Raw genomic sequence first — 21,620 nt, forward strand, 5'->3', positions numbered from 1 at the left:
TTCAGATAAGATTCAGATTGGGAGTTTTTTCTCTCCCAACATACAAATATGAACTGTTATGATCTCATGTAGGACTGAATCTTTTGAATCTTTTGAGGCAAATGTCATTTTACATCCACCCACACACCCCTGCTGCAGATTCCCTGCATAATGTACCCCGCCCCCAAGAATGGCATCATTCTATCTTGAAATGAAAAAAAAAAAGTGTTGATTTTTGTGCAGATACTAGATGTTGATCAGCGGGCTGTAGAGATGTATTTAGTTGGATTTTTAACAGAGTTACCACAGTTGTTTCTCCCTGCTTCCAGTTCTTATGCTAAGCTATGCTAAACTACCTGTTGGCTCTATAAAGTTTGCATACACATATAAAGAGTATTCAATTTCTCACCTAACACTCAGTAAGAAAGCAAATGAGTCCAAAATGTCTAACTGCTCCTTTAACAGAAAATGTTATCATTTATTGATTTATATTTTTAGCCTACAGTATCTGACATTCGATTTAGCCGATGCAAGAACAATAAAGTTCCTCAAACACGTCATTTAGCCAAAGTGGAGGATGTCACCCCACTGACAGTCAACAACAACATTGCTGCAACCTTATGTATCATGCAATCTGCCAACAGATCCAGACAAAGGCCACACACTGTGTCATGGATACGTTTCAAAAAAGCCAAGTACATGGACAAAAGCCCCGTCTGTGTGAGACCGAGTCAGACTGGTTCATTCTTGACAGACGGCTCCTGATGAGCGACAGCCGGCTGCTGTTGGACGTTCACTGAGGGACGAGGCGTGTCTGAGTGACTGCTGCTGAGGACGTCCGCTCCTCTGAACAGTGATGATGCAAAAGTGTTTTGGTCTCTGCTGCATGAGGTCAAACAGATTACGAGCTTCGTTTAGGGAAACACCTTTGTATCTGTGGGTGAGTGACACTTTGTGTTTTGATGTTGGCTGCATTATTTTCATACTTAAAAAAAAAAAAAATGTGTAGGCTACTTTGCTTCAACAGCCTGATGATCTTCAGTTTGATTGCATGTTTGCTGGATTGCATGGACTAAATCTACAATACAGTATGTGCAGTGCCTCCAGAGCGTATATGAAACTCTCTTTACTGTATATTTGCATCTAGATGAACAGAATTTGAATAACTAATTAGCATTTCTGATGAAATTTGAACTCAATTCTCAGGGTTAAATTTTGTTTTAAATAGTTTATGAGACCTAGTGGGCTTTATCAGTCCACATAGTCATACTAATGCTGCGTTACTGGTGAACATGTTGCAAACAGTTGCCAATTTTAACATCCAACAGAAACAGATTCATTGGTATTTATTTAGAATTGAATATCTGTCGGATGTTCACTCTCCCTTTAATTCTGTTTCTCAACTCATATCTGGTTCTTTAGCTTCTAAATAGGCCTACTACATGGAGAATTTGTTGTTGGATGAATGATATAATATATTATTGAATCAGACTGTCTGATCCATTGATAAAACAGATATTATTACAGTAAGTGCAGCTTTAAAGCAGGAATGATGTCACAACAGAGGCCTCGTGTTCAGGTTTCAGTCACACAAGCAGGTTATGAACATTTGTTTGACAACAGTATGCAATGCAAATATTTCGTATTGATCAGTTATTGTAAACTCTGAGTCAGCTCAGGTCTAGTACAGTTTATAATATGAGGTTATTCAGATTGTGGCCATGAGACTTTGTACACACTCAACAGTTGTTCGTGTTCTGACCAAGCTGGTTAAAGTTGTCTTTGATGTGTCGTATGCTGCATAAAAATAAACTATTTTTAACTGAACGCTCTATCAGAAGTGTCCTCCACTGTGGTTGTAGCGTAAAATCTGTGGTGTGTGTGTGTGTGTGTGAACCCTTACACATGAATGATGACAGGAGGAAGTCCTCTTAACTCACAGCAGCTGTCGCCATTCATTCAGTACTAAATATGACAGGTAGGGCAATGGAGTCTAAGGTAAATAATTAACTAAATCAATTAACTTCTGTGTATGTTCATGTCAAACTCTAATACCATGAATGGATATGATGTAAAATATAGGCTAGCCACATAATGTTTTATTTTTGTCTAATTTTTTCAATATTGAAACATGTCACTTCATTATCCATCACTGTAAAACTAGCGGAAACAAAAGGAAACTAAACGTCCTACTTGAAGGCCCAGCCTTCAAAATAAAGCAAACAACTCGTATTGTTCAATGTCAAGTAAAGGAAGTGTTGCTTCTTAGTGCTTTTGTGTTACAGTTTATTCCCTAGAGGCCATGGTTCTTTGGCCACATTCTGCTACAAGTTTTTACTGATTTCACAAAGAGAGTCTTTACAGCACAGTCTTCATATTTAAGAGGCCTGATATGTATATCCATGACAATAACAATCTAGCAGGAATTATGTTTACCAATGTATTTTTCCTATTCCATCACCATGCCCCTGGTTCCTCTAAAGTAAGACAGTAGAGCGTCACCACACCTGTCTATGTCTCTGTGTTTTTTGGTGTGTTGCCATGCCAATTCACGTGAGTCTAAAAGATAGCATGATAAACTTCTGGGTCTCTGCCTGCAGCCTGGGTCCCTGCCATAGGCCTACAGTATACTTTCACATCTAGGCAGATTCCAGGTGTTACCATCTGGTAGGCTATAGGCCGACTACTATTCTGTGTGTGCCAGATTCAAGCCAAAAGCAAAAAAGCAAAAAAGACCAGAACACAGAGCAGAGTTAGAAGACACATACAAGCAAATTCAGACAACAGCATAGCCTACAATCATCATTAAAAGCAGTTGCAAATCATGCTTTCAAACTAGCCTAATATAAGGTAACACAAATGTATTGATTTTATCATTAACTTCTAAAATAGCCTACTATAATAGGGTATCTATCTTTAAAATCTAATTCAGATAGGCTAATAAACACAAAAGATAAAGAGGGTGACACAGAGTCAGAATATTAATGGTTGTTTTATGGCGTAGGCGGAACTAGCTTTTATTTTGAAACTCCACGACGCGTGTTGGTCCTGAGTGGGCCAGCAGCTTGACGGTGGTACCTCCGCTGAGAGCGGGACCGGAGGCGGAGAAGCAGATTGCAACAGCAGCAGCTCAGGAGGGAGGGAGGGTCTGACTGCCAGCAGCCCGGTAGGCGTGAAAACTTCAACTATTTACAGCGGAAAGTTGACGGCGGCTGAGTCGAGCGGAAGTTGAGCTCTGGGTTGGAAGAGTGCGAGTGCGTGCTGCGCGGCGTACAGGTGTCACTAACTTCTATGGTGTTTGTGTCACTCCTTTTTTTTTTCTGCTGAAAGGCTTCGAAGAGGTTTAGGATTAAAGTTATAGAAGAGAGTATCAACATGTCCAGCAGCCTGCGACCCAGACTGTGCGCGCTGGAGAAAGGACCCAACGGCTACGGGTTCCACCTGCACGGGGAGAAGGGCAAAGTGGGGCAGTTCATCCGGCTCGTGGAGCCCGACACCCCCGCCTCGGAAGCCGGGCTCCTCGCGGGCGACCGGTTGGTGTTCGTGAACGGCGACAGCGTGGAGGGCGAGAGCCACCAGCAAGTGGTGACCAGGATACGGGCCACCGTCGGGGCTCTGGAGCTTATCGTGGTCGACGACGAGACGGCCGAGCTGCTGAAGAAACACAACCTGCAGTGCCGGAAAGAGTTCGTCACGGACGGGGTTCCCCTGCCCGGCGGCGGCGGCGGCGGCGGCGACAGCAGCGACTCGGACCGCGCGGACACGCAGAGCAACGGCACCCCGCGAGAGTCCACCCCGGCCCCGCGAGAGAACGGAGACAGCTCCTCGGAGAGGTCAGGGAGGCTGAGTGTCAGCTCCAGCACCAAGGTACAGTCAAGCACTCACCAAGGGTTATTAAGTAGGATGGAAAGTATGGAAAAGTATGGAGTTTGATTTTATACATTTCCAGGTCTGGAAAAGTATGGAAAATGGAAATTATTGTATGGAAATATATTTAGGCTACTACTTATCTGGTTTGGTCTTATCTGAAGTTATCTGGGTTAATTATTTTTGTATGTGCTATTGTACCTATATAGCTACAATCTCCTGGAAATTATTTGGTTACATAATGACATACACATTCAGAATAATGAAAACAAATGATTAATTGCATGATCTTTTTATATAATGCACAACTATTTACTCAAATATCACAAATTATTTGATTTTTTTTTACCGAGAAGTCTGGAAATTAGGGTCTGGAAAAAGTATGGAATTTGGAAATTTCAAATGTGTAGGAACCCTGTAGTATATTATATTATATGTTTTTGCCTTTGATAGATGCCATCAAAGATAGACCTTGAGAAGTGTCAGGTCAAAAGGTCAGCTGTAGACCTGTTGCTCTGTCAGTACCAGGGGATTCAATACACAATACGGCATCACAGTAGAGAGAAAAATCTGAGAAAGTCAGTTGAGAAACTTCTCTGGTCTTTAGATAAGCACTGGTTACAAAACACTCTCAACTCAAGTTCAGCTCACTAGGGCTTGGCCACTGGCCAGCATTCAAAAATTGATATTGAATTACAGGTTCATTATAGTACAGGGTAATTACACCATTATGTTTGACATCAATTTAATAACATAGTCAAAGTTTAAATTGTCACATGTCAAGCACATTAAAGCAAAGTATTGTGTTTTACATCATTTGGTTATATCATATAAACCAGAGTGTTTCTTAGTTGAGGAAAAGTTTGGTGACAAAATATACAGATGGAAAGTTTTATATACAGCTAATCCAGTACATTAGATACATGGTATTTTTTGACACACATGCAGAAAACATAGTAAAAAATGCCTTATATCCAGATAACAGCAAAATCCAACTCATTTTTGTCACCTTGCTTTTCATATATTGCCCAGCTTCCCCCATAACTATGGTTAGTGATAATTAAAATAAATAATGATTAAAAAACAACAACAACCACACAGTATATTCCATCTTACTCCACTGTGGGAGGCAGACGCCTCGGCCAAGAGAGGCAGAGGCGTCTGGCTTATGGTTCCCTATCTGATCTGAGGCCAGCGTTGCCTGTGAGCTTGTGAAAGGTTACATGTGAATAGATCCTCTACTAAGTAGCGTCTTCCACCCGCCAGTGAAAGGTTATAAGCCGAAGGAGCGAGGTGACACAGCAAAGTGAAATGTCCCAGGCCTTTGTCATATCAGTGGTTTTGGTCTCTCTGCTCCCCGTCCTGAATTCCCAGTCAAGTTTGGCTTGTTGGATCAGATGCTTTGTCAGATTGCATGTGAATGAGACCTTTTTTCCCCCCACTCTAGCCTTATCTAGTTTTAGGGTTTAAGGAGATAGTGAGAGATAGAATTTCACTTTGAACATGTCCACAGTGTTGAGACTGTACGAGAGTCGTCACAACATGTTTGCAATTCGGCTTGAGCTCTGAAGACGGTCGTCACAATAAGAGTTAGATAACAACACTAACAGTCTGACTCTGTCTGAAGCCACGCTCCATCTTCACAACTGAAATACTTTGGTACTTATCCCTTTCTTTGGGTCAGCCATAATCCTGCTTGTGTTGCTGGTTATAAAACAATTTTGTAACATTATTGTTTGGATGTTAAAAAATAGATTTCTGGGGCTATGTAACTGTTTTTAGCTGGAGCAAAGTCTGGGAGCTGATTTAAATGTTGTGTAACAGTGAAACAAAATAGCCTCATTGTGGAAGTGTTCAGCTGTGCCACAAGTAGCTTTTTTTATTTAGGTCCTATTATAAAAATACCGGGGTGCTTGGTTATTTTTAGACATGGTACTGTAGGAATTAAAGTGATTCTGTTTATTGCATCAATTAATACACTGTAAAATCTTCAATATCATATTATGGGTAGAGGTAATGATTATTGTTTTGATATGTGTTGACATGGCCCTGGTCCCAAATCCATGTCCTTTTAATATTGAGTTTGGGCTGGACTCCAGACTAACATTTTTTACAAGGAGCCCAGTGGTGCCTAACTTAAACTTTTGGGCGGGCAAGCAGAAAATGTAAGGGCGCACACTGTAAATCGACTTGCAAAGCAAATATTCACATTTCCTTTTCATTCATGATCCTCACACACGTTGACCTGACGCCTGTAACGACAGATTCCAGATTCTTTGAGTCGCCCGTTTCCACATTTCACCAGTGTTATTTTTAAAAAAAAGAAAGTTTGGAGCCCTGACCGGTGGATTTAGAGTCTGATCAGATGTTTCTATTTGTTGACCATTAACTATAGCACATTTTATTCCTTAGTCTGTTCAGGACCTCTCAACATGTGGTGACCTTTGGCCCCTATTCTGTTATAAATGGGATTTTTCAGTCTCTTTACAGTTTTTTTTCCAATTGCTAAAACACAATTTTGCCAACTAGGCTGGTTTTTATCAAAATACTTAACAATTCACAAAACCACACACCCAAACTGCAAAATACCTCACACAGTATCCTTGAATAAAACTTTTGCACCAAACAGGATACACTTCATTCATATTACCAGATTGAACTACACATTGTTGGGCTTTATGAAAAACACTCTCATCTTTAGTAGCTTTGCCATAAAACTAAAATAGTTCAAATTGTAGAGAATTCTTCACATTGTTCACATGCACAGAAATGTTTGCAGATACACACACATACTGTTGAAACATTTATTTTTATTTTATACAACACCAAACAAGTCAAAGTCAGATATTGGATATTGGAGTGAACAAATGAACTGAAAAAGAAAATGTGCAGAAAAAAAATGTGGTCACCTGTGGTCTTTTAGTGCTCACTTCCTGATTGAAGTGGTAACAATTAACCATGGAGGTGTTTGGCCTGGTGGCACAGTTTATTGCTCATGTAGTGTCATTATGTGCAGTGTTTTGAAAATGTGTTTAAAGTTTTGGAGACTTGAGAAGAGGATTTGCTCTCTGTGTGTCCGTTTAAATATCTGTGCTATGCATGTCACTTCAGTGCATTAGCAATTGGAAAACAGTGTAAATGTGGGTGGCTCGTGCCCGGTCGTACCCACCCTGACCTCCAGAGAGTGAGAAGCTCGGGCCGGGCCAGCTGGGATGCTGCAGCCTGCTGCTCCTCTCCTCCCTAATGTGAGCTCTGACCGAGCAGCGGCCAGCGGTGCGATAGCAGCCCGGGATATCAGCCTCTCTGTGGGATACACTTGAGTGGGCCGGTTAATGATGACATGCAGCATAATCGCACTCTAACAATTGGTTCTTTCATGTGTTTTGCCCCATGGCGACACTCGGTATTACAGCCACCACCAAACTTTCTCACACCGGCTCAACCAAAAAAAAAAAAAAAAAAATCCTCACGGTGATTGGCTCCACAAAGAGCTGGATATCTGATTCTGCAGAGTTTGCTTTTTTTTCTGGGCAGATAAAAGCAGGAACTGAGCGAGCATGTCATCGTATTATGGTAACATCCTGGCCTCCAGCGACTCAGTCCTCCACCGCACCGAGGGTTAGGACTGTCTGCTGGTCACCATAGAGACTCCCAACAGCAGAGAGAGAGGAGGCTTTGTCCGCAGTGTTTGCATGAGGAGAAAGACGTCTGGGCCAGGGAGGAAAGGAGAGAGGACTCTCACGCCTCGAGAAGGAAGCCACACTGACCCTGAAATACCCACAGCCTCGCTTGACACACACTGTCAACAGGGCTGGTGGATAGCGAGAATGTGTGTGTGTGTGTGGGCAAAACGTTCTGGCCACAACATTAAACAGCAATTAGTTGTGCAGTCGTAGAAGTGAAAATGTCAAACAAATAATGTGATAAGAGGATCCTGAGTGAGAGGGTTTGTAGAGAAGGTCTCAGATGGCTGTGTGGTCTCTCTCCTGGAAAATAGTGGCATTGCCACTTTATTTGTTGTTTTTTTTTGGCTGGATAACAGCAGCAAGGACAGACCTTTAAATGTGGATGTCACTGACTGACTGAGTGATGAAGTTACCCCATTCGGCAGCCGGTCAAGTGTTGGAATTTGCTCTTTCAGAACGAGTTACAGGGCAGCGTAGCCAACTTGGCCCCTTTCTCTCTAGATTGACCAACTTTTCAAATCTTTTAGAAACTATTCTTCCAGAAAGAACCACGTAAGTACGGTGGCCCAGAGAGCTCAACACACTACAACTAATGAAAAGCAAACCTTGACTACTTTCAGGAGAAGGGAGTATGGGTGTGAGAAAGTATCGATTCAAAAGCACTGTATCGTTCTTTTATTGACAATTTCCATTCAGGCATTGACTCCTCTGCTCCAACTAAACAATGACAATACAGGTCGGTCTCATCACATGCTCAAGTGCTAATTTACTTGAACATGATGGCTTATAGCATTAAAATTAGGGCTGCAACTAATGATTATTTTCATTATTGATTAATCTGTTGTTTCCCAAACCACCAGATGACGTCCTCAAATGTCTTGTTTTGTCCACAAACCAAAGAGACTCAGTTTATTGTCATAAAGGAACAAAGAAACCAGAAATATTCACATTGAAGAAGCTGAAATAAGAGAATTTTGACTTTTCTTCTTAAAAAACTACTCAAATCGATTATTAGATTATCAGAATAGTTGACGATTAATTTAATAATTGATTATTATTCGATTAATCGATGCGGCTCTAATTAAAACATATCGTATTGTTGCCCCTGTATCATAATATGTATCGTATCGCCATATTATTGCCAGTACAGTCTTTCTCTTCTTGCCAGTGCTGCCTTGTGTGCACCAGGTAAGGCTCTTGACTGATCATTTTACAGTTATATATCTATAATCACAGCTCTGTCTGGCTTTAAGTGACATGTTTGGGGATTTCAGATGTTGTGATCATAAAATCTGGATTTTAGCAGCAACTCGGGATTGACTGTTGGTTATATAGGAAAATATGTAGATGAGAACAACTTTATTGGAAGTTCAAATGCATTAAAGCACTATTAGCAGATGATACTTTAGACAACAAAGTCTTATTATCACATTTGCAGGAAAAAAAAGAATTTACATCAGTCATTAATGAACAGCCCATCGGTTACTCATTTGGAGCAAACACTGACATATTACATTTCCCCTATTGTCTCACAACAACACCTTCACCCTGCGTGCACTCCTTCACAGGAGGACTTCAGACTTCGGCCCCCTTGTACTCAGGGTGCAGACCTTGAGGCGGCTCTCATCTTTACTGAGGATCATTTCCTTTTTAGTGTTCACAACGTCTCTTATCACCCGGCTCGTATAAAGCCTGGGAAAGAACAATTAATCTGTCACTTTATTGGTTCAGGAGTAGCGAACGTGCTGTAAATCAAGATTACTGTGATGTTACTCAACGTGGCCGCAGTTGCTTAAGTTTATTCCGCTGTCAGGACGTTTCCAGCTGAGGTACGAAGGATCAGAGTCCTGGATCTGTGCAGTTACACCCAACGAGTTAATGAATGAGTTACTGAACATACAGGCAGCTCATAGTTTTGACAAGTTGATTTATCGATTCTTCAGTGACATAGCTTGACCAGTTCTATCTAGACCAATACTTAGTTTATATTATATGATATTTGTTCATCATTTTCTCAAAGTTTCAATTAGTCAAATTGAGTTATGATGTAATAAACCTAATCATTGTTCTGTGTAGGGAACAGACTGCAAATATTTTGTACTGCAGTTTAGTTATCTTATCTAGATCCTCATACCATCATACAAACATGATGTAATCAGTATTTTCTTTTTTATCATTTCTTCCTGAGAAAATGCTTAAAGGTCCAGTGTTTAATAATTGGCGATGTTTATTGGCAAAATCTGAATATACTACCCATGAGTATATGAGTATAATCGCTATAAAATAAAATAGGTTTGGTTTTCCTAGCCTTATAATGATTCTTTTATTTATAGCAAGGGTCTTGCTTTAGAGAGTGTCGCCATCTTGCGTCGCCATGTTTGTACGGCAGCCCGAATGGAAAATCCAGAGCGTGTGCATTCTTAAATAAACCAACAAAGAATCTAGAATCTGAACACTGGATATCACGGTTTTCACCCCATTTTACACACAGGACCTTTAACTCTACTGGGTTATATTTTGTCCATCCCATTTATGTTAATTCATATTTAGAATATTAACAACACCCAAAGCAGTTCAACAGCAGAATGATGGTGAAATATTAAAATACTTCAACCTCCTCTCCAACAGCCTCAGTATAAGCTCACCCTCACCATTATTACCCTTATAAAGGTTTATTGCAGGGGTCTTTTTATGGTATACTGTATACCTACTGTATCACTATTACCTCTTATTTCATCACTGGAGAAAAATACAGCTATGGAAATAATGATAAACTAATATAGTGATTAAATTAGTAACAGTTTGGTAATGATTTACAGTCTGTAAATGTAGTTGAAGCCTCTCTCTCACTCATGGATGGCTGTAGGTGACTTGACTCGACCCTCACATGGAGCAATGTGTCTTTTTAGTATCCGATGAACAAAAAGACAGAAAGGTTTGGTTACTGAGCTCAGATCTCGATGACATCGTCCGGGGCACCAGCTTTTCATCAGCTGGTTCTTTGTAATGGCCTCCATCCAAAACAAACTTCATGAACAGGCTGTTGGCGTCATCTGACTGAGATCCTCGCTGCCTTACTGTTTTTTTAGTGACATAGTCTAAATAAACCCTCGCCCGGATCCAGAGAGCCTGCTGGTCGCCCCAGCTTTCCTCACAGTCCTCTATTCTTAGCATCAAAAAAACACTGAGAAACTCTATTCATCTCTCAGCATTTGGTATTTGGGGTTAATGGAGGACATGTTCTTCCTGTGATCAATTCATCCACTTACAAAGTTGAACCTATGGAGATCTATTAGACCTTATGGGGGTCTTTGGAACCACAGGGACATGATTACATTTGGAGCAAGTAATCAGATTAGTGTGTAATCTGAATAAATTGATAGTATACGACATATTGAGCTCTGTCCTCAAGCTTGTGACTCCATGTACTTTCAACTCTGGTCAGTCTGCGGTTGCTAAATTTAGAATCCAGCATCGCCAAACACTGAGATGTTTGAATAGGTAGAAACCAGGAGGAGGCCTCAGTGTGGGAATATAAAGATGCTTGTGGAGATGCTTTTACTGATAGATAATAATAATGATAAAGAGATTCAGTGAACCATCCATTTATAGCTCAAGCTTATGACAAATAAACTTGAACTTGAACTTATAGCTTCCGATCCAAGTCTGGCTCATGGTAGCAGGAGGGTAAGCAAGGCAGCCTCGACGTCCAACTCATCCCAGCTCCTCCTTCAGCATCCTGACTGAAGGTTCAGACCAAAAGTGACAGGAACGTCACAGTATTGGAAATCATTTATTTTCTATTTGAGCCGGTGCCTCTTGATGTTGAGCAGCATCAAGCCCGTTGGCCTCGGGACATGTGGGCCTGTTGAAGAGTTAAAGTTCAGGCAGCTTTATGGTAATGAGCTGTGGCTGTTTGGCAGCAGCCAGCAGGATCTTGTCAAGAGCTCCTCTCTAAGGAACACTAACACAACCGAAGCCAACAGTGAAGTACCAAAACCTGCATTTCTTTAAACGGTTGCTTCAGTCTGGTCCGTCCCCATGTTAAAACAGCCTGGTACAAAAACAGTAGATGTGGATGGTGTCTAACAGGACTCTCCCCACGGCTGCTAGTACAGAGCCAAGGACCTGAACAAACTGTTAAAGGAGGCAAGTCTCCCCATATTTTATTTAGAATTAGAACAAGAGAACATGGAGCAGGAGAAAATAGCTGGTTAAAAAGCCTTTATTTAACATGAACAAACCCAGTCTTAATGAAATGACCTGCAAGTATTTCACACATATTCTACCTCAAAGGTCCAGTGTGTAATATTTGTCCCGGTTTATTGGCAAAATCTGAATATACTACCCATGAATATATTTGTATAAGTGTATAATCGCTATAAAATAAAATTTCTTTGGTTTTCGTAGCCTTATAATTATTCTTTAAGGGTCTTGCTTTAGAGAGTGTTGCCACAAAAGACATAAAGTTACAGATGACACATTCCCTTTACATTCTAAACAATATAACTGTCATTTTCATCTTTTATATTTTCAAAATGACAGAAAAGGGAAAGGGCTTACAGCAGAGGTTTGGCCACCCTGCATAGCCCCCCCTTTGGAAACTATCACAGTGTGTAAATAGTATTGTCTGATACCTTGGTCAAAGTTATCTGAGAGCTCAAGTCTCCTGGGTTTCCCATTCTTTTGCAGGCTGCTGCTTTGTTTCCCTTTTTCACTCTAAAACTGTAGAAAACTAAAATAATACGCTGATGTTGCTGAAAATATTGCAAAAGAGTGTTTCATTAATAACTTTATGTCTTTTGGAGATCATTTAATCTTCCACTTGATGAACTGTTCACATTAACAGAAGTTTTGAGTAGGGGTGCCCAAACATTTGCATGCCATTCGAACAGCACATAGTCAGCACTACAAAAAGGGCGTGGCCACTATAGTGAGTAGTGAGTGATTTCGAACACAGCCACAGTGTTTAATTTCACCTGATGTTGTTTCAGCAAACATCTGCTTGCTCACATTTAAAGTAGCTTTAAAATAGTTTGCAAATTAAAATGATTTTGAATTGAATGTAACTGAATGTAAAACAAAACTCCCTTTGTTCTAAGCTAAATGGCTAAAACCTGTGAAAGCTGTTGTTGGGTCTTGACTCATTTCAGGTGCAGAGTTGGCGAGCAGGGGCCATTCTCTACAACCACACACACGCGCTGCAACACACTGGCTTCACACACACACACACACACTCAGCAGGTTCCTCTGTCAGCAGATGAGTTGCTGGCTGCTGGGTGGAACCTGTTGAGAAACCACTTCCTGTCCTCCTCGTAGCTGTCGTGTTGCTATAGCACTGAGGATAGATTGTTTGTTTTCGTCTCAGTCAGTTAATGATAACCACGGGCGCTACACGTAAGTGGTGGCAGCTCCGTGGAGTTTGTGTTTGATTATGTAAAGCTAATAACTTCCTCAGGCCATAAACAGAAAGCTGCCCATTGCTCGTTGTGTTTATCAGTGGAGCACGGTTCGGATACACAGGACGCCGTGCCACCAAAATATTACTGACTCAGTGCGGGAATCATACTGTGTGTGTGTGTGTGTCGCTGACAAACCTGTTAGGGTGGTTTGTACCAAAATAGCTCAGTTCAGAGAAGACAGGGAGCTTTTACAGTGCGTTTGGGACACTTTAGTCATCCAAGTGTCTCAGTTCAAGGTCCTCCCTCACACTCAGCCCTCGCTCTGCTCACATCTGATGTTTAACTATTGCGAGCTGTAAAATCATTAACCTTGTAAAGGACAAAACTGTCATGTCAAGTGACCTTAAGACTTTTAAAATGAATAAACAGACATTAACAGAGACAGAGTTTGTTTGATCTCCCTCTGATTCAGACCAACACGTCCCAGATGAACTGATACACTGAGCTCTGTCATCACATTGACAGTCACTGCTTCCTAACATGAAGTCTGCACATGTGACGCTTCCTGTCTGCAAAGGGGGGAAAAAATCATTTTCTTAAAAGTCAGGGTTTAAAAATTAATATATCAGTCAAACATTATTTCTACAGCACTTTTCATACAATTAAAACTTTGCAACACAAAGTGCTTTACAGAATAAAACCACCCCATCCAACCCATAACCCTCACCCTGGCTGTTCCACACATGAGGACCATGATAACACAAACTCATCCAAGGCAGGGTTGGATATTATACCTATGTGCTTTCATTTACAGTCAATACAAATCGTGTGTACTGTATATCTCATAAAGCAATGGCTTTCAGGGGACGATGCAGGCAGGTTTCCTAAAAACAATAATTAAGCGATTGGAGTGAGCAGCAGCAGATGTGACACAGCTCACAAGTTTTTGCTTTCATGAATTTTGCATAGAAATCTCAGATGCTGTAGAATAACCTGAGAATCATCACATATTTATATTCTCTTCAGCAGGGCCGTTGCTAGGAATTCTGGGCTCCCTGAAAGGACACTAAAGTGGGCCCCTCCCCCCTGACTTTTCATTGGCACTTTTTTTTAGCCTATACTATTATCTTAGACTATTTTCTGGCATTATCATAATTTTTTATTTACTTTGTCTTGATGGTGATGCAGCATATCTCAGAACACCCTCTCAGAATAAATAATTTATCCGTATTCTCAGTTATTGTGATATTGTTTGTTCTCATCTTTATGTAACAAAAATATCCTCATCCCTGATTAATTTTAAGTCCAGACTGAAAGGCTATCTGATATATCAAGACTCCTAATTGTTTATTTTCCTAATATAGTTATCATTAGATCATCATCATCTATACATGCTCACCCACTCATACGCAATCATTTTACACTTATACAGACTTGTTTTGTTATAAATAGGCCCTTTTATTGCTTTCTTTTTGTTGTTGTTGTTGAATTGTTTTTGAATCTTGGCGTATTTTTTGGGGAGGTGTTTTGTATTAGCCCATATAAGGTTTTTAAACTCTACCGCACTTACTATTCTTGTTTCATTTCTGTTTTTGTAATTGTCCTTGATTTTTATGGTGCAAATAAATAAAACCAAAACTAAACTAAACTAAGCATTAGCGTGAGTATTAGTCAGGGTCATTTGCAGTATAATTTAGTCACAGAACAATTAGGCTACTGGGTTTTTTTGTGGGCCCTACTGGGCTGTGGGCCCCTGGAATCGTCATCACCTTTCTCCCCTATGCTACGGCCCTGCTCTTCAGTATCAACATGCTCGTTGTCATACTTTCTTACTACAGTTGTTTGTACACAGATGTTGTGTGTAGGTTTTTCCATCCTGTGTTATTAGGTCATGCACTGGTTTGGCAAGCAGTGACTGAAAGTTAATGAAGTACTGGTGTGGAGCACTGGATCCAAACTGGCACACCAACAGTCAACATGGGCAGGATTCAGGATCAGCAGGGATCACACGGGTCAATGTGCTGAGGGTGTGGAGTGATCAGGGTTGGTAAACATTAGTCATTCTACCAGTGCAGGTTGTTGTAGAGGTTCTGCTGGACTTTACCCACACGTGTCATTGTCACACAGCGAGTGCTGTCACTGACTACACAGCTCAGCTCAGCTCTGTGTGTGTGTGTGTGTGTGTGTGTGTGTGTGTGTGTGTGTGTGTGTCTTTGCTGATACTGTGGTTTTCCTGTGTGCCCTGGAAATCAGAAAGTGTCTCAGATGTCACATAAACTGTGTTGTGCTCGACACAGCTGCTGTGGCGAACGCTCTTCAACACAAAACAAAAACTCACATATAGTTTTTGTCTGTACTTCTCTCAGGACTGAGTTAGTGAAGCCAAAATGTCTGTGTTTACTCAGTTGTTAGCTTCAATAAAAAGCACCACAGTCTTTTTTTATATAGGTCAAATGCAAAGGAAGCAGAGCCAGAGACACCTGCCGGCCTGGTTACCACAGCAGCCCAGGTCTGGTCGTGACTCCACCTGCTCCTCTCTGGTTGCTCAGACAGGTCAACCGTTTAGATCCTGATCAAAAGGAAACTCAGCCTGGCATCCTTCCTGAGCCTCTGTCGCTCCCCACATTATTCCTCCTCCAGCTCCCTGCTGGGTGCTGTCACTACGCCCAGGCCGGGGCCTCAGGCCTCACTGAGTTAATCCCCTGGGAGAGGAGGAGGTCTGACCAGCAGAATGATCACTTAAAGCCTGAGTACTGTAGGGCCCTATGGTTTCTGCAATCACAGAATTGCGGAAATCAAGAGCAGTTCCCAGGTGACTTGTGTCATCTATGTGTCAGTTGAACTGTTGTTTTGCAAATTCTGCCAACATTCTGTTGACTGGAAGTGTAAAAATCCACGCAATGACCACCTATTGTTGAAAAGCCATGTGAAATACAAGAAATTATTTTTTAAACTAATATATTTATTTTACTGGAAACAGTTTAAAGCTCCAGCATTACTATTTTGTTGGTACTCGAAGTACTTAAAGTGCAGTGTTGTATTGCATCTTGCACTATTTATTCTTAAGGTATGGAGGAAAAGTGTTGTCAATAACTTTTAAAGTAATTTCTATATAATTTGTGTATATTTTAGTCTTTAATAGGGGTGGGCAAAAATATCGATATGGCAATATATTGCGATACTTTATATCGCGGTACGATATGGATATTAAATATTTAAATATCGATTAAAAAAAAAAAATAATAATAATTAAAAAATTTTTTTTTTTCCAAATAATAAATCATGTTTCAGACGTAAATCCAGTACGACTTCCGCACCTCTGCTCCGCGAGGTGTCACTGTACTGCTACCTCAGACAGTGTGTTGTACATGCAAATATGTTGTTGTAACTTGCACTTGTATAAAATGGCATGGATAATTTGAATTACATTGTTTTGACTCAGTTTGTCCCATAAATTATCACTATCATCTGATGTACATACAACTCGGATTTTAAGATGCATAATGCCTTTTACATTTTTCAGTGAACTATGTAGAATATCGTAGAATATCGCAATATATCGCATATATCGACTCAAGTATCGTGATGCGTATCGTATCGTGAGGTCCTTGGCAATACCCACCCCTAGTCTTTAACATTAAAAACACACTCTTTTGGTAGTAAAATAAAACAAAAAATAAAAAATGTAAATGGTAAAAACAGAATTTGGGAAAAAATAAAACAGACTTTATAGGGCCCCACCTGAGTGTATCAGGAGGATGATGATGATGTGGCGAGGGACGCCTTCAGATCATATAAAGATGGAGATGAAGTATGAGTGAAAGACAGAGGAGACGGTCTATTTGTGCCCCGGGCTGACTCTCTGCTCCCTGTGGTGCAGTAAATGGATTAGAAGGTGCTGGTTCACCTGACATGCCGGTTCCTCTCAGCTCCACTGCAGCTTCACTCATCCACACATCCTGTGTTATGAAATGAAATGAAAGCCAGGGAGGAAACCTTTAATCCATCAGTTCATCCTTAAAGCTCTACACAGGCACGCCTTACGTTTTTGTTGAAGTCTATCATTTAAAAAGGGAAGGATCGGATGTGCATTTTTCTTTATTGTTGAAAGGCAACATCTGAATCATCTGTCTTTAGACTAAATCTAAAGTTCTGTTGTAAAGTTATTAAAAGGTGGAGGACACTTGTTCTGGCTCTGATTGAGGGTGAGAAATCCACATCACCACTACCTGGTCCAGGAGCTCCACCTGGATGCCTGAAGGAAGGAACCAGTGTGGGGAAAGTGCTGTCAATCACTACATGGTCCAGTCAAGTCCTGTAGCTTCTCTACAGAGAACTGAACTTCTCACGAAAAGTGTACCAAATTAATGTTCCTTACAAATGTGACACCGTTTAAAAGGGAAATAAACAGGCTTCCTAACGGGATAAGATTTGTTGCCAAGAAGCATTGTTACAAAGAAATAAAGTCTGCTGGTTGAAGGTTCAGATGAAGATGGTCTGTATCTTGATGAAAGTGGTGAAGAGGTGGAGGTGGGCTGCTGCTGGATAACAGCAGAGAGAGAAAAAACCTTTAAATTTGACAGCTTAACGACCGATTGGTGAAAGAGAGAAGGTGGCAGGTTGTGATTGGATGCAACAGATGATGGAGAGGTGGAGCGTAAAGATAGAGTGAAAACTGACTGGTGACTCAGTGGACATGTTTAAAGGGATAGTTCAACATTTTGGCAAATTGGCCCATTGCCATAATCTCTATAATTTCCTGCCGGGGGCAGTTTTTCAGCATGCATTTGAAACCAAGAAATCCCATGAGCCTCTGTAGCGTAGCTCTGAGCAGCTCGCGGCTCTGCTCCGCCGTTCTGAAAATAGCTTGCACTGACAATTAAAGGTAACGAACCTACTGCTAAAACTATAGGGATTATGGCAATGGGCCAATTTGCCAAAATGTTGAACTATCCCTTTAAAGAGAGAGTCTTCCTGACTGAACTTTCACTAAGCTTCGTTGATGTAGTTTAACGTTATCAAATCTCCAAGTTCTGCACTAATTGACCTGCAGGTCAGATGTGTCTTGTTCAAAAAACCATGGTAACAGCCATCCTCCATGATTGTTGAGTTGCCTCCAGCAGACAGTGACCAGCCGTAGAATTCATGTAAAGACATTTCTGGTCATGTAGTAAATGTAAAGCTAATCCACTCTGCTGTCTGGCTGACAGTGTGTGTCTGTGTGAGGTGGATGGCAGGGCTGAGAGGATGAGACCAAAACTGCAAAGCGACAATGTGAAAGATGCTGAGGTGAACTGCAGACTCAGCTGATCACTCATCACGTTTCATCAACAGGTGGTAGGACTGTTCCATCTCCTTATCACGGAGCCTGAACACACCTGTGCTTGTGCCCGAGGTGACAGTACAGTGCAGCATTCCTGCACTTTGCTCCTCACCTGTTACTTCATCCTTATCATCTTCATTAACAGCCTCTGATCGCCTCGACTTTGCCATAAATGTGCGATTCCATCCAAAGGTTCAAACCTACAATCAGCTCATCTCAGAGTTTCACCTCACCCAGGATGTTCCAGCAATCATCAACCACTCTGATTTCATATTAACTGCTGCACCAGTGTGTGTGTGTGTGTGTCGGTGTGTGTGTGTGTGGGGCAGAGAGTCGGTGTGAATGCTGAGGATGCAGTTGTGGGTGTTAAATGGACACTAGGCAGAGAATGATTGACAGGTGAGCTCTGATAGCTGAGGATGGTGCAGAGATAGCTGAGGGTTTATCAGCTGATGGGTGGAGGTCTGTCACTGTCTCATGCACCGGAGCTGTAAAACAGGTCGGAGGCTGCTGTCTCACATGGATGTGAAGGAGAGGTAGTGCAGGAATAAAAGAAAACAACTTCAAATCAGAGAGTTAGTTTGAAATTAGATTTTTAGGTAGCGTTGAGAATAATAGTAAATAAAAAGGAGGTAAATTGAAACATAACTTTATATCAGCCACATGCAGTGAAGTCAGTAACTGATGTGTTAAAGGGTCATTTGTAAAACACAGCTGTCAAACACATCCAGGGTCACAGTTCTCCCCTTTCAAATAGTCAACTGAAAAACACTGAAAGAAACTAAACTGGGAACTTGTCTTTTATATTTCATTTTTTAATGACACAGAGAAATTCTTTGCTGTGAAAAGTAGTGCTGCGATGTTGGATGGTTGTCACTGTGATAAATGCAGAAATAAAGGCAGAAGTTTCTCTTCTGATGAAATATTTTGACATTTGATCCAGTTTTTCAACAGTTTTCCTGATATTAGATTTTTTAAATTATGTCATAGTACAGTATATTAAATTGTAACTGATTTATTGTGACACACGTGGCCAGCAGTCAGAATTATTTTATTGATCCCTGAGGGGAAATTCTTCTGTCGCAGAGCTGCCAATAGGCAAGGCAAGGCAATTTTATTTGTATAACCTGTTTTTACAAACAGTTTGTCTGAAAGGGCTTTACATGGCATCATAACAACATCCTCTGCCCTTAGACCCTCACATCCACTGAGGAAAAACTCCCAGGAAAACCCTTTTAACACGGATCCCTCACCCAGGACGGGCAGAAAACTGAAAATATGAAATGTAATATACATAAGAGTATTGAAAAGATATAGGTAGATAAAAATACCTATAAATAAAATAAAATAATAGCATCAAAATAAACATATTTGCATATTTGATATTAATATTGTAGAATTTAGAAGTAGGTACAGGTGCAGGTGCAGAGTTAAAGAGTGTAAGGTGATTCAGATGTTTGATACTTTAAAAAGGATTGTTCATTCCTATTTTATCATGTATGACTAGGAAAGTCCAAAATGGAACTTTCCATTCCATCATTTGCAGTTAAAAATAGATGAATAGTAATAATTAGTAGATGACCTTACACTTTAGTTGTAGTAGTTAAGGGTTTTATTTTCTTGGTGGAAATAATTTTCCAGTCCTGTGGCGTCACATCCTGAGGCTGCACCGTAGGTAAGGACAGGATTATCAGAGACACTTATTCATCACCACTGTTGATGTTTAACAGACAGCCGGCAGCTGCACCAACCTGGAAAACTGTCGCCAGTGACGGACTGGAAAATGACAAGACTTTATAGAGCCGGGCTGATTTGTAATAGGAGCCCGTAATCATTTGTAGGAGTCCTGCAATTAAGACGGAGCCGCTGACGTCAGAGCAGCAGATCCGACCTGCACCTGCCATTATGTTTTTGAGCTCATAATGAATCCGTGTATACAGTATGTAAACAGGGAAGTGAGCTGACGTACAGTACATACCATGTAGCGATTGTATTGATGTGGGATCTCTGATTGACGTAAAGCAGCTGCAGTGGAGAAAGTTAAAGTGCACTGAGTAGTAAATGAGTGACCACGGCTCAGACTGCTGTTTAATCACAGTCACTGAGCTGCTGCTGTTTGTCCTCCTGTGATTCACTTTCAATACAGGAACCATTAAACCACCGGCAGAGAGGGAGAGATCAGCTGTTTGCTCTTTATCAAGCTGTTTTTATTATGAAATGTCCCATTCATTCAGTATTAGACTCATTAATCGGCTGATTATAGCTATTAGAGAATAATCGTAAGGTGGAAAATAGTTGGATGATATGATGATCACTAGTAAAGTTCAGGGAATACACTTTATACTGCTGTTTTGCACATCATTTTGTACTTAAAAACTAAATATTAAAGGGGCCTGTGATGTAATGTCAGAATTGTTCATATGCTTCTCACCCCACACAGTTTGTATGTAAAAATGTTCTGTTTTCAATTTATATCTTTGTAACAAGTGTTTGAACTATACATGTATGTAAAAGGATAAAAAACAGCTTCTTCTTTTTTTTTTGAATAATGTAAAAATTTGATAGGCCCATATATCGGTTATCAGAATTTTTTATTCCCTGATCCATTCTTTTATCTGCCATTGTGTCTTTTATATTATCAATTCATGAAGCAGGCACAATACCACATTACACTGCGCATGTGTGTACGTATGTGACAAATAAAGCTTATCTTATCTTATCTCAAATAAAGTTATCAAAAGTAAAATATTATGAGGTAGTTAAGTCCAAGTATTCTTTTTTCATTTTAATTATAATCAACGCTTATGATGTGTTGTGTAATAGCTCAGAATTTTTAAGTTAGTAATAGATTCAGTTTTTTTTTTTTGTCTTAAAGGCATAGTTCAGTTTTTTTAAGTGGGGTTGTGCTACACTAGATGCTGTAGAAAGGTCTCTGCTCTCCCCCACTGAGAAACACCAGTGCATGGCTCTGCACCAAGACACTGACACACTGTTGTCAATGAGGGACCATTAATCAGTGTATTTTCACCGCCTACTGGAAGTCCTGTCTCAGAATAATACACCAGTTCAACAGTACGATAATTAAAAAGTAAAAATATACAACGCACCAGCTGGTCGGAAAAAAAGTTAGTTCATCTTGAACTAACCAACTCGTTACTGGATCAGTTTGCCCATTTGTACTTCATACAACCCTACTTCAAAAAAGCTGAACTATCCCTTTAAAATATGTCAGAAATGGCTTGAATCAAGAATCCAAATCACAAGAGATTATATTATGTACATTATGTTTTTTTGAGCTCTACATATAAAAATTATATCAACTTAGTGGGTCATTAAAATGTACAAATTCTAAGGAAACACAGT

General features: G+C 40.5%; 1 protein-coding gene across 1 annotated transcript in view; it reads left to right on the plus strand.

Moving 5' to 3' along the window:
- The first annotated feature begins 3,198 nt into the window (after positions 1–3,198).
- The window catches only part of LOC146967587 (Na(+)/H(+) exchange regulatory cofactor NHE-RF1-like), a 28,646-nt gene continuing 10,224 nt past the window's right edge, over positions 3,199–21,620 (plus strand). The window contains exon 1 of the mRNA XM_085760759.1: positions 3,199–3,846. Within this exon, the coding sequence (XP_085616885.1) occupies positions 3,355–3,846 (492 nt within the window). The 5' untranslated portion in view covers positions 3,199–3,354. The remainder of the gene's footprint in view (positions 3,847–21,620) is intronic.

This window comes from Trachurus japonicus, chromosome 19, assembly GCF_045865225.1.
Source record: "Trachurus japonicus isolate A0001 chromosome 19, Traja_1.0".
Taxonomy (NCBI): Eukaryota; Metazoa; Chordata; class Actinopteri; order Carangiformes; family Carangidae; genus Trachurus; species Trachurus japonicus.